The 14808-nt window shown below is 37.6% G+C and overlaps 1 protein-coding gene across 2 annotated transcripts; it reads left to right on the top strand.

Moving 5' to 3' along the window:
• The first annotated feature begins 95 nt into the window (after nucleotides 1–95).
• Nucleotides 96–14492, top strand: LOC105147522 (uncharacterized). Of its 2 annotated transcripts, none has more exons than XM_011058593.2 (10): nucleotides 96–1453; nucleotides 4257–4388; nucleotides 4747–4942; nucleotides 5040–5451; nucleotides 5822–6288; nucleotides 6404–6732; nucleotides 6812–7068; nucleotides 7198–7468; nucleotides 7589–7768; nucleotides 7852–14492. In XM_011058593.2, the coding sequence occupies exons 1-10, from the start codon at nucleotides 1244–1246 to the stop codon at nucleotides 12088–12090; spliced, it is 6693 nt and encodes a 2230-aa protein (XP_011056895.2). In that variant the 5' UTR covers nucleotides 96–1243; the 3' UTR covers nucleotides 12091–14492. The 2 variants fall into 2 exon arrangements, with proteins under 2 accessions (XP_011056895.2, XP_011056893.2); XM_011058591.2 differs by having other exon boundaries at nucleotides 4747–4954.
• The last annotated feature ends 316 nt before the right edge of the window (nucleotides 14493–14808 follow it).

The following is a 14808-nucleotide window of genomic DNA, read 5'->3' as shown; positions in this document are numbered from 1 at the left end:
TCTTTCTTTCGCGACCGAGTATCTTTCCGGCCAATAGACTAGCGGCGATCGGCTCGCGCTCACGGCAATCGCCAATCGGCGGCAGTTTGTCGTCCACGTGGAATAGTAGCCCACGTATAGAAGCGTGATGCCACGTGCGCGCGACAATCGTTTACGATCTTTTCTCCATGAGTGGGAAAATGCGATTTTCAAAAATGCAGCCACACGATCTTACACGCTTGGCCGGACACGCCGCGACGGCGTTGCACGCGCGCTGTCGACCGTTGTCGGAGTTCTGCGTTGGAGTATCATGTCACGTCACCGGTACGGCTGGCGAAACAAGTGTCTGTATACAAGATGGCGGCGCCCGGAGTTGAGACCATCGCGAGGCTCGCGAGGAAGCAGCAGCGTGTGTCGATGATGTCGCAACGACGAGGAGAGTGAAGTGAACGGGTGGCCGGTGCTACGTGCGCGGTAACTACGACAACGACGACCCGACTCGATCCGACCGACCGGTGCGGTGCGGCGCGGCGCGGCGCAGCGCGGCGCGGCACGGCGGAGTACGGTACGGTACGGTGCGGTGCGGAGCGGTGCAGTGCAGGGCAGTGCGTGTTGCCTAGCCTATCCCGGGTAGAGCGGTATCGCAGCGAGCCGAGCATCACGGCGGTGACAACGGCAACGGCTAAGCGGCAGTGGCAGCGACAGCGATAGCGATAGCGACTGCGGCGGCAGCGGCAGCGACGACGGTTACGGTGACGGAAGCGTCTCGAAAGATGCGGTCCGAGCAATGGAAGAAACGGCAGGGATTCGACGCGTAGCCTTGGCCAACGGTGGTTGGTAGGCAGGCAGGCAGGTAGTCGAGTTTGGGACGTAGGCGCGTCAGGCAGGTAAACGAAGAAGTCTGAGGCGTGGGATCTCAGTGGGAGAGGAAGTGCGACGAAGAATCGACTACGGTCAGTTTCATCCCAGGCAGCGTCACGACTTGACGACCGTGCGGAGCTACGTCCTCTACGTCGTTTATCGTCATTCCATTCCTGTACCGCGTACGTCCGGCTGGGAGATAGCAAGTGCGAAGCGACTACGTTGTCTAGCCTGTGCGTCGCTCCCTGTAGTCTCGCCATTGACGCCGACGGCGACGCTGTTACGGAGCAAGCGAGATAGGAAGTAAAAGAGAGAGATAGATAGATAGAGAAAGAGAGTGTGAGAGTGAGAAAGAGGCAAGCGAGGGACGCGGAGCTTTCTCAAGAGACTTGGCGACATAACGATGGCGACGATATCAACGATCACGACGACAACGTCGATGTCGACGTCAACGACGAGGATTGAGACAGCGATGGCGACAGAGCCGAGAAGGAATTATAACGAACTATGTCGCTTATGCGCTTCTTACGACGCCGTTAGGATGCACATATTTGGCCAGGAAGGCAAGAATCGTCAACTCGTCGACAAGATTGAAACGTGCTTGCCGTTCAAGGTAAGTCCTTCTCTTTGTTCGCGTTCTTCGCAACATTCTGAGATATCCTGTTTCTTGTGGGACTCGCAACAAATCATCTATTTCCTTCTCTCTCTCTCTCTCTCTCTTTCCTCCGTCTTATTTTGTCTTCCGCAGCGTCCCTTATTCTCTCTCTCTCCCCCCCCCTCTCTCTCTTTCTGTCTCAATTTCGTTTACTTTTCTGAGTGACCTCCCTTGGTACTTTGTGGCCCTGCACGATTCGTCCTCGATCTCATTCTCCCGATAAGAGACGGAGAGGCAAAAGGAGTGCGAGAGCGATAGAGAGAGGGAGAGGGAGAGAGAGAGGAGATTCACGGACGACTCGTTCGGTGTCGACGGGGCGTTACTGGGTGAAGGTTTTCTTCCCGCCGCCGCGTCGTCACCGTCGGCCATCTCGCTCGCTCATCCGCTTATTCACCGAGAGCGTCCTCGATGACGAATTCCACCCGGTTGGCCGTCGCTTATCGAGGACGTCACGACGACGAGGTCGGCCTGACGCAAGGAGGCATGCTTCGTCGCGCGACGCACTGGCGACATTTTGTTTGCCGCTACGGCACGCATTACGTGCTCCTCCACGGGATCTAACCGCCGCCGCGCCGTTATCGTCGTCGTCGAGTCGCCGAGTTGCCTCGTCGACGCGTAACTGCGGACCGCATTCCAGTTTATTTTCAATTTCCTGCTACAATTGAATATTCTATTGTCACGTGTATCATCCCCTCGCAGCACCGGTTTATCGTTCAGGCTCGTTGTTAATCTCGTCTTCGTGTACAACGGGATTTATCGGATCCCACGCGTCGTAGTTTCGTTGATTGTCTACACGAGCACGCGGCGTTTGAACTGGAAGATGGAAAAATTACATCGCACGATACGCGTGATCTTTCCTAAGATCTCATCGCATCTCTATTATTAGATTGTCTTTCTTTAGCAAAAAAAGTAACTTTACAAATGTTGTAAAATTCTTCAATATGATTGATTTATAGAATTAAAATACTTAGAGATGCGGAAATTTAAGGGAAAGATCAATCATGTCGAAAGATATTACAACTGTTGCAAAGCTACTCTTTCCCCGTTAAGCGTCTATTCTTTGATAAAAAGAGAGAATATGATGTAAAAGCATCAATTTAGATCTTATGAAACTTCTAACGAATCGGTCATTTTCATTACATATTAACTTTCTATAGCCCGGTGTGACTTCGAAGTCACATACTGATATATCTTGTTGACTATTTAATTTTTAGAAACAAAACTTTTTACATAAATTATATAATTGTTTTATAGTCACGAAAAAATTCGGGCTATAGAGGGTTAAAAGCTGCTATACATGAAATCAGCAGAGTTAAATTAAAAGCACATTTTAAACGATTAAATGCCCAATAATGACCGTCATATTATTTAAGAGTTTAGTTCCCTATCAAAGTTGATTATATTATGCTTACTGTATATTCAGGTACTTTATGTTAAAGCAGCTTTTAATGTGCACTAATTCAGTGTAATGACCGAATTTACTATTTAAAAACATACCTTGAGAATTGCTTGGTCGATAAGTAATCGCGTTCCAATTTATTTCGAATTTCCTCCTATACTTGGACTGTCACTTGCATCACTCTCTTCCATTTATCAATGTTATTTGTTATTATATTTCGTCTTCGTGCATGATGAAATTTTTACCGGATCGTGTGCACAATCGAAATCCACGTGTTACGAATTTTAGTTATACACACGAGCACGTGGTACTTAAACCGAAAGATGGAAGAAATACTGTATGAAACACGCGATCTTTTTTAAGTTGTATCTCTAGTCTTTGTGGAACAAAAAAGATAAATATGATGTAAAAGCATCAATTTATGTGTCCCGCAAAACTTAAATATATCTGAAATATATGTCAAGAGTTATATAACATAAAAAATAACATAAAAGCGTTTTTTGATAATTGAGATAATGATGTACAAAGTATAATGAAATTTTATATTCATGAAGCTAATTAGAAGATTAAAGCACGCTGTTTTATGATAGAAATATTTTTGAGTTAGATGTTTACTGTAATGACAATCAGGATATTGTAAAAATTAGCAATACGTGTGAATAATAATTAACAATAAAATGTTTAAAATTTTAATAAAACTTTTTTCATATTCGTTTTTTGTTTTATCATTCGCATTGTTATTTATCTTCTATTACAGTTTTCAATGTAATATGTCTGAAAAAAAAACAAGTTTTTAATGTTTTAAGAATAAATTTATTCAAAGAATATTCCTGGAATCATATTATGAAACTGTTTGGGTTCTGATTGATTTTTCCTAGAAAACATAACAGAAATCTAGGAAATAATTGAGTAATTCGATCGGAATTCATATCGAATAATTTCATATATGCCATAGAAAGATATTTCAATAGACGTGAAATATACCATCTATTAATTATAGTCATATTTTTGAGATAAATTCATTTTTACATATATATTTTATGTATTAACATCTAACTTTGACCGAAAATGGCGCTTTTCGTATTTAGATGATGTACTCACATAACAATCTCGTATTGTTTATATATTATTGTTTTATATATTATTATTATTTTACATATATATAAATTATTGCCAAAATCTTCAATAATTAATTTAATCATCTCTTTAATATTATTATTATCATAAGTCATAACGTTTCCAATGGGATATCTGTTAACAAAAGACAAATTAAGAATTAGATTTACATCAAGACATTAAGTCACTACACTAATGTAAAATTTGAACGCATTTTTGACGAAAATGTCGAAATTGCTGTTTCAGATAATGGAAGATGATTATTTGCCAAAAGTCCTGTGTTATCGATGTATGTACAACTTGGAGAATTTCTATGACTTTAGGACTGCGTGTGTTAACGCAGCTGTTTTGTTGGAAAGAAATAGGCCGAAGGAAGGCGTAAGTATCCGAATCTGCAAATGTTAGAACATTTGCTCCTTGAAAATTTAAACTTTATTATAAAAATAGGATATAAATAAATTAAAACGTAGTTAAGCAATATATTACTAATAATTCTTGAAATTATTAGTAATATTAAAAATTATTGGAAATAATATTCTAAAATTTTCTCTAATTTGAAAATTATATCAAATATATGACATTTTATATATATAAAAAAAAATCATTTCATAGTATATTGCATAATCTAACAGTTATTTCTTGTATGTCTTAACATACAGAAAAGAATTTTAATTATTACAAAAATATAATATTATAGTTTGCAGATTTGTAATTTTATAAAAAATTTGTTGCACAGGTGAGCGATGAAGATGCAAATGACACTGCGCAATCCTGCGAGATGCGCGCGGCATTTCTTAAGAAAGAAAATATGCCAGTACTTATTCCAGAAGCACCCGTAGTCAATCCCAATGCAGCATTGGGTACGCCACCGAGATTAAATTCGGATGGTGAAGCAGATCCCGAGATCGAAGAGATTCTTGACACAAGTGAAGGTACGGATGAAGGTATGATCGCACATTTTGAATTTGATTCTTATTTTGCTTGGTAAAGAAACAATTTATCGCTAACATGTGTTATTTTAATATGAAGCCACAGTGATCGACGATTCGGAAGATCGACGATCGGAATATGAGATGGCATACGAAATGGACATGGAGACGAATCCTAGCGACTTCTTGGAAATGACTCCGATGGTAACCGAAGAAAATGAAGAGGAATGTAGTACAAACAACACGAATGTCGCGACTGCTCAAGATACGGTTTTTCCACATACGTCACAACAACATGAGGTCTACGTCTGTTCTCTATGCAACAAAGCGTTCAGTTCCAAGGGTCACTTGTCCCTGCACGCGAGGATTCACGTGGGTGAGGGTGATGTGATTGGCGAAAGAGTAATTACCGACGACCATACTTCGTACCAACGACCGTATCAATGTGATCTTTGTCATAAATCGTATTCTACTGCGAAGCATCGCTGGGGACACGTTTCTACAACGCATCGGTAAGTGAGCTTCAATAACACATTACTATTTTCCATATAAATTGTCTACTGTGTACGATGTATAACGATGTCATTGTTACAGTTTTTTTTAGTAAAAACTTTCAATTAAGACAAGTCGGATGGATAAAAATTTATCTATAGTAGTTGAAATAATATCGTCAGAATTGATTAAAAAATTTAATTACATTATTTTATTAAAAACGATTCCTTAAGAGAGAAACTCAAGTAATTTAAAAAATTATGTAGTTCTAATAATTATGTAGTTCTAATAATTCGATTCATAATTATTGTAGCTCATTATCTTGTCAACATTTGAGAAGACATTAAAGATATCTTTAATTAATATTAAATATTTGTCTTCTTACCTCAGAGGACATCCTGCAGTAACGTGTGCGTACTGTTCTCGTATATACTCGACGCGATATAATCTCGATGAACATATAAAATCACGACATGCTGGGCTACCACCACCTCCAGAATTATCGGTTCCTCTAACGCGTACGGAAACACGTTACCAGTGCCAAACATGTCCGATGGTGTTTACGGATCTAGCAGATTTCAATGCGCATCGTCAGATATGCATCCAGGAACAACGTACAGATTTATTAGGTCAAACCGAAGCGCAGAATAATAAAATTTTCGCCGATACATCCGACATCTCAAGTATAGATTTGGATGACGAGAATAAAGACTTTAAGAATGCCGAGGCTAAATTGGCGAAAAATCCACAGTTAACCATATTGAAACAGGCGCTGACTAAAGGAGATAATTTAAAACGGAATTTCGATGATGATGGTTCGACGTCTAGCGGCAAGCCGAAAAAAATAGTTAAGTCAGGTAAAATTTAATTATTAATTATTTAATTTAATGATTATTAAAGCAACAATAAAATTGAAAGAATGTCACATGGAATTAATAAAAACCACCTAATTTTGAATGTGTTATTATTTAGAAGAAGGCGAGGCAAATCCTCAGAAGAGATGGTATTGTGAAGCTTGTCCACAAAGTTTTACATCAGTGGAGAGTTTAAAAGAACACGAGATTAGACACGATGCCGAAAAGCCATATATTTGCATACTATGCAACAAAGATTTTGTTTTGAAATCTTCATTAAATAGGCATATTACAATGTTACATGGTGTTGATCCTGCTCCTATCATCCACAGTGATAAGTGTCTAAAGGCAACAGTAATGTCTCAGAATTGGAACGATCGAGTGGACGTCAGCGTTTATGAGCAAAGTGAAATAAAAGACCCACCAGAGCTCTCGTCATCACCTGAGGTAAAGATAAATTTTTGATTTTATACTTTTTATTATGTCATAAAGACATTGTTACAATATATTATGTTATGTTAAATAGATAAATTTAGAGAATGATGACAAGGATTATAAAAACCATGAGAATGTAGAAATTGAAACAGTATTTGTGTGTGAGACTTGTAAGCGAGATTTTAACGATCGAGCATCATTATGGCTGCACATACGAGCAATGCACAAGGAATATGCAGCATTTACCTGTGGAGTGTGTTTAAAGATGTGCTTTAATAATACACAACTTCAAAATCATGTCTTCATGTATCATGGAAGGTCTAAGCTTTTAATCTCGGAACAAAGAAGGTATAATTACATTCTATCTCGTCTATTTTCTTTTTACATTAGTTCATGTGATGAAATCGCATGTATGCATTATATAAATCAGTATCATATAATAAATCAGTGCTTATAAATATGCGATTATGGATGCAGGTATAGTTGCACGATATGCGGTAGACAGCATGACTCGAGAAAAAAGCTAATCACTCATGTCTCGATACATAATGTCGATCCTGCCTATGATCCTGGAAGTTTTGTACAATTGAACAGTAATTATTACAACGAAAACTTGAATGGTAACGAAGGCAATGAACAAGTATTAGATTTTGACGGAGAAGATGGCGAGAAAGTTGATTGTTACATTTGTTATAAATCTTTTCCGACTGAGGATCATCTTATACGACATCAGAGAAATGCTCATAAGGTAATATTTTGAAACGCATGTTAATTTTTTAATAAGAGTTACAGTTATTTTTAGTAAACACAATAATATAAATAGTATAAATTTTTTAAATGATATACATTTTATTTTCTTTTGTTACAGTCTGACCAGATTTCGTTAGGAGATGCTGCGAGTGGAAATACTCTAAGTGTCAATGGCAATGGTAATAGAGCGCAGTATCATTTGTTTTTTGTTTGCGAGGTATGTGGTAGTTCACATTCGAGCAAATGGGAACGTTGGTTGCATATCAACAACACACATAATAATGAACCTTCTATTAAAGTAAGTTTGAGAAACAAAAGAAAATTTATTCTTATTGCGTTGTTTTATATATTATTCTAATTTCATCTGTATCATTGTTCTAGTGTGAATTGGAAAATTGCGGAAAAATATTTGCGACGAAATCGTTACGTAATGAACATCTTCAACATCATGCGATACAAGGACCCTCGCCAAACACCTGCGAGATATGTGGAAAATTATGGCCTACTCGCGTTGATTATTGGAAACACGTGATGGGCGTACACGCAGATACAGTGCCTCTAATTTGTGGCGTTTGTTTGAAAGTATTCTCCGACGTTATGCAATTGAGCGCACACGTTAAGGCGAAACATTGGCCACTAACCAGTGGTGATTTTTGTTGTGATATTTGCGGTAGACCATATTCCAATAAATCGAAAATGTCTCGGCATAGAAAGATCCATGGCTTGGAGGCGGCTATGGACGCTGCATGCGATAATAGCAGTTTTAATGAAACGACCAATGAATCGGTGAAACCTGATCACAGTAATGGCGCTTCAGAAATAGAATTAAATTGCGAGCAATGTCCTGAACTTAGTTTCACGACATTGGACAGTTTGTGTAATCATCGACGGATAACACATAATCTTTTCCCGTGCGATTTGTGTAACAAATGTTATGGCAGAACGTCACATTTATGGAAACATGTAAATAGGGTGCACAAAGGACACACAGACGTGACCTGTCCTTATTGCGCAAAGACAAGCGCATCAAGGGATCATCTAGCAGCACATATTGCAAAGATTCATAGGTTCATGCCCACAGTGGGTAAGGACAATCAAAACTGCGTCACTTCCAAGTCCTTGAGTGCAGACGATGGTGTCTTGCATTATTGTGAAAAATGTAACAAAGGATTCCATAAACGCTACTTGCTCCGTCGTCATATGAAAGGTTGTCAAAACTATCGTAAAGATCCTGGGGCATTGTTGACTCGTTGCCGGGCCTGCGAGAGGATATTTAAAGATCGCGCGAGTCTGCAGAAACATATTGAAAATCATCATACTACATATACTTGCCATTTGTGTAATGAGACGATCACTTCCAAGCTAGGTATCATGACACATAATCGTATCAATCATATGGATCATCCGGATCTGACGTGCGACCATCCGAGCTGTAAAAAACTTTTCCGCACCAAAGAAGATTTGGAATCTCATCGAAAAGATCACAAATATCATAGCAATCTGGATGTTTGTGATTTTTGCGGTGACACCGTGGAAAATAAACTGAAACTGAAGATGCATGTATTATCATTGCATCGAAACGAGATCGGCGTATCCTGTGGGGTCTGTCTCATTCCAATGAAGGATCCCAAAGATTTGAAGAAACATGTCGAAGCGGTGCATAGCAGCGTTCTCTCTAAACCAAACACGTGTCAGGTATGTGGCAAGCAATATGCATCCAAATGGAAGGCTTTCGATCACACGAAGAAGTGTCATGGCAAAGTTTTTCTTACATGCAAACAGTGTTTAGCCGTTTTTACAGACGAGAATGATATACGCGATCACTATGAACATGTGCATAACGTTCCAAAGGACCAATTAGCTATTTTCGAATATAGAATGGATATTGGTGCAAAGAGGGAGGGTTACGAGACTCCTGATATCATTGTGAAGGAGGAACCTGATGATTTAGAGTTTGACGAAGAAATGTGTGACGAAAGTTCGAATGATTCTCGCAAACGTAGAAGATCGCCAAATGATACGTATGATTGCGAGATGTGTCCCGAGATCTTCCTCAATTCAGACACTCTCGCTAAGCATTATCAGAACGTCCATAATACAGACCCCGTCCGTATGTTCAAGAAATTCAGGAAGGATAATAGCGATGGCAAGCGCAAGATGAGAAATAGAAACAATTTTGAATGCAAGAATTGCAAAAAGCAATTCTCTACTAAGACTCTGTTCTGGAATCACATCAATGTATGTACACGACGAAACTCGATAGGTAGATTTGATATGCCGAATAATGTTCCGACATCAATTCTGGAGTCTCATCTAAAAAACAATAATCAGATTCAACGAGAAGAACCGGTACCGCTTACAAACGAGTCCAACTTGAACATTCCCGACTTCAATCTATTCGAAGACATCAATTTGCAATTGTCAGCTCAGAAACCTGTGCCGAATCTTATGCCATTGTCGCAGATGAAAGCGACGGGTAACGGCAAATGCTCGAGAAAAGACTCACGCAAGGTGTATGATGAATCAACCAATACCGAGTGTACGTGCGAAGTTTGCGGTAAACAATGGCCCGCCAAGAAACATTTGTGGCAACATCTAATTCGTTTCCATCGCGCTGAAGCTGCTGTTACATGTGGTGTATGTTTGAAATTGTGTAAATCTTATCAAGACTTGGCCGATCACCTGAAGGCTGAACATGCTCCCGTTTTGTCACCGGAGGGCAATAATTTCACATGTAAGACGTGCGGTAGATATCACAACGCGAGAAGCAAATTGCTGTTGCACATGAGCATCCATATCGGAAACTTCCGGTGTCAAAAGTGCCAGCAAGGTTTTGCAAGTGAGGAGAAACTCACCGAGCATGCAACGAGCTGCAATGGCAAATCGGAGTTTGAGGATAATACAGTGGCAGATGAAGATAATGCAAAGAATGACAACGACGAGAAGGGCAGTTTAATCGCCGATGAGACATCAGTCATTGAGGAAGCAGAGGAAGCGGAGGAAGCAGATTTTGAATCAGAAGGTGAAGGAAGTAGGGATATTCATGATAGAGATAATTCGGAAAATAGTGAAGAAGACAATTCGGAAAATAGTGATGATTCAGATAGCGATAGTAATAGTAGTTCGAGCGAAGACGAAAACGAAAATGAAGGAGAGGAAGAGGAGGAGGAAGAGGAAGAAAATGAAAACGAAAATGAATCTGATACGAGAACTACTAGTAGAGCGAGCGGTGATAGTGTATCATGTAATTCCGACAGTGACGATGAATCAGATATGGATGAAACGCAAGTGGACGCAACGGAAAAGAAAGCTATACAATTGAACGATATTAATAGATTCAGGATATGTGGTGACGGTATTCAAGAGAATATGCCAGTGGAGACAAATATTGAAGATCAGAAAACTGATCTTACATCCATAGCAACAGTTGCAGAACAGACTACATCGAATAATTTAAATGATCTTTTGATTTCTAATGTACCTGGAAACATGGGCACTGACAAATTTGAAGCATTTCGTGTCGAAAAACTACAACAAGCTACGACGAGCGATGTAGACTCTGATAACGAAGACGATGATGATAACGAGGAAGATGATGAGGAAAATAATGAAAATGAAGAAGAAGAAGAAGATGGTGAAGAAGGTGATCAGGATGAAGGTGAAGATGAGGATGAAGGTGAGGCTGAGAGTGAGGCTGAAAGTGAGAATGAGAATGAGAATGAGAATGAGAATGAGAATGAGAATGAGGATGAGAATGAGAATGAGAATGAGAATGAGAATGAGAATGAGAATGAGAATGAGAATGAGAATGAGAATGAGAACGAGGATGAGGGTGAAGCTGCAGCCGAGGAAGAGGAAGAAGAAGAGGAAGAAGAGGAGGATGATGAAGATGACGATGATGGACCGCCTGTGTTAAGTCCAATAATGCCTTTGTTACCAGAAAATGAATCTGAGGAGTACAGCGGTACGACAGATCGCACGAGGCACAAGCTTAGTCCAATGGTTTCGTTGAGTATAGCTAAAGATCTAGAGGAGTGCGAAATAACCGAAATACCAAATGACACGGACAATATGTCAAACACAGTCAATTTCTTCGCGGCTAATAATAATGATTTATCCGTAACATGGGACGAGAATTTGGATGGTAACGTAATCAACAATGACGATTGCAACTCTGACGCTGGAAACAGGGAGAAAAATGAGGAATTTGATAAGGAATACGTAAAAATAGAAGTAAACGAAGGTGACTTTGAGGAAGATTCCGTGGATGAGAACGTAGTGGATAATAGAGAAGATGATGGAGATAATCAAGTGCATGAGGTGCATAATCTGGACGGAACAGTGTTAATGGTGACTAATGACGCGGAAGGTAATCAAATTTTGATAGAACAAAACGTGTTAGATATTGATAACGAGGACTCTAATATCGAAGCGGCCCAGTATATTTATCCAGAGAACACTTACGAGATCGAGGAAGAGGATTATCCAACGCGAAACGAAACCGACGTCATGCAGACGGACGAGATGCAAGGTAGTATGTCCTACGTTCAGGATACTTCGGAAAACGAAGATAGTATGCAGAATGATATCGAGGAAAACAGTGATGTGCAAAAACAGTAGGACATGAGTGCCAAAACGGAGGAAGGATCTAGGATAATAAATCTGTAATAAAGTGTAAGATAATTAATATGAAATTAAGATCCTTATAAAAAGAAATTACATACATATGTACCTTGAAAAACGAATATTGTATAGTAGAATAAGCTTATAGCTTATAGCTTTGGAGGATTTTTAATAGACTGCGTAAAAAAGGGGGGAGGGAGAAAGAGGGAGGAGAGGGGGAAAGAGAAAGAGTAAATTACGACAATTTCCAATGGAAAACGTTTTGTTTTCATTGATCTGCCAGGGGCTTTGCATTCATTCACTGGTGCGATGTTGCAAGCTTCCGATTAATCGTTTCGAAGAATAATACGATTTTGAATTATTAAGCATTGTATTATATATATATATATATATATATATATATATATATATATATATATATCACACATACATACATATACATAAGACGTTATTTAGATTATTATAAAAGCTATAATTTACAGTATCTTTTTTTAGTTTCCGATATTTAATAGATATCAATGGTTCGTTACGAAGTACCATTTATTTATATCGGTATAACACTTTTTTGACAATAATATGTTCCGACTATTCACGTGAAATGCCATCCATTAGACAATAGGCCACGAATTTATGAACTTAATGATCATGAAAATCCTGTCATTGATGTTAGGAGGATCAAAATCTACAAATCACATTACAATCATTTCTTTTCTCAAACTGCACAATATATATATTTTTTAAATAACGATTTTAATCATTTAAAAGATGCATACAGAAAGTAAGAGATTTTGTTAAAAAAAAAGCCTAAAATAAACATTAAAAGATGTTGAATAAAACGCGTTATTTCCAAAATTGTACGCGATATTTTCACGCAAATATCTAATTTCTCTAATTAAAATTTTCCAAATCTACTTTTTGTGTTTTTCTGTGCAAATTGATTCTATTAGCAAATGATGACAGAACTATACTAAAATTGAATTAGATGCATAAAAAAAAGTCGGATATATTATAACAAAGAAATACTATATACGTTTATGTTAAGATTTAGCATCCTATCTTTCAGGATTCTTTTTCTTAGTATAATGAAGAAGAAGTATATTGCACACTCGCTATATTTTTTATGGAAGTGAAAAAAGAAATAAAGGAATTAATGTGAATAATAGCTTTAAATGATCAATCTGTACAGTTACGTAATGTGAGCGTGTTTGTACATGAACGAATGCATGAGTGTATGTCAAACGATACAGATGTGACTGAAGACTTATATATTAAAGAAAAAAAGCGTACCTCGTACAAATATTTACAATTAGTTGAGATTAATGCGATGATAATTGCTTTGTATTATATTATAATTTAACCATCTTGCAGATTTTCTCAATTATTCAGTCGAATGTTTTCAATTAAGAATTGAACATCAATGAAAGAGAGAATCGTTTAGATTGAGATTTTTTTTAATCTCGCAATTTTTATAGGCGCGTACTGACAAAAAATTAGAAAAAAGTTGAAGTTTTTAGAGATAGCGTTATCAATTTCTAACATGTCAGCGATCTCTGTTTTTCCTTATTATTTATTATATTCATTCCAAAGTAATTTCTAAGATACATTAGGCTCTTTACGAAGGAAAACCACTGATTTGCCATCCGTATTATGCGATTGTATGTGAACGATCTACTTGATATTGCAGAGGAGGAGAAGGAGAAGTAAAAATTGGAGTGTTGACGCTCATTTAGAAAAATATTTAAATATCGTAAATGAAAATTCATACTATCTTTAAATATTATAATTTTAAAGAAGTGTATATTATACATACATGCCTATATACATATATAATGTATATAATGTATATGTATATGTATATGTACGTATTACATATATGTATATTCATTTCATAAAATTCATAATATTTATAGATATACGTATATCGTTCCAGTATTTCCATATCCCGTTTAAAATCCCTTTTTTTTATATAACAGTTGCTAATATTTACGGGTTAGTGCCACTAAATGCGACTATTATTGCTGCATTTTAAGTTTATAGAATGATTATATGAATAAAGTACACTCATAATTTATATGCTATGAATGTGTGTTACTTACATATTCAGCTGGACTGTACAATGAGTTTGTCTTATACAAGCGTGCATGAAAATTGTTTTCTCTAGAAGAACTTCTAATCGTGACGAAAAAAATTAATGAGACGGAAATGGAGTCAACATCAATGTGAATATCATGTCCGAAGCTTTTCTTTGCTCTGCACGAATGGAGCGTGAATCATATGTATTGTGTAATACAGACATGCGAAGGGGATATTACATGTATAATTTATCACAAATTATCATTCTCTATATTTGTTCACAATTCACAGATTACAATAATTATTCTCCATGTGTTTTTGCAAAATGAATTTGTTATTTTATCCTTTCCAAACATATTTCCTTTCCCGTAAAAGCATACGCAATTAGTGACTATGTACATAGAAAATTACATATATACATCGCATAATTTCTAATGCTGTTTTACCTATGAATGATAAAATTTAATATCGATTTTTTTTAAAGCGAAACAATGGATACAAATTACGTAAATATATGTAATATACAAACTTAAAAATTATTAAAGCAAGTCAGTTTTCTAAAATGTAAATGAACGATGAAATGTCGTTGTATCAGTTAACAATAAATAAGTTAAGATTGCCCATTTTCTCTGGAAAAATATT

This window comes from Acromyrmex echinatior, chromosome 4 (assembly GCF_024713525.1).
Source record: "Acromyrmex echinatior isolate Ae372 chromosome 4, ASM2471352v2, whole genome shotgun sequence".
NCBI classification, from domain to species: domain Eukaryota; kingdom Metazoa; phylum Arthropoda; class Insecta; order Hymenoptera; family Formicidae; genus Acromyrmex; species Acromyrmex echinatior.
Note: the sequence above shows the minus strand (reverse complement) of the source record. Positions and strands in the feature narration are given on the sequence as shown.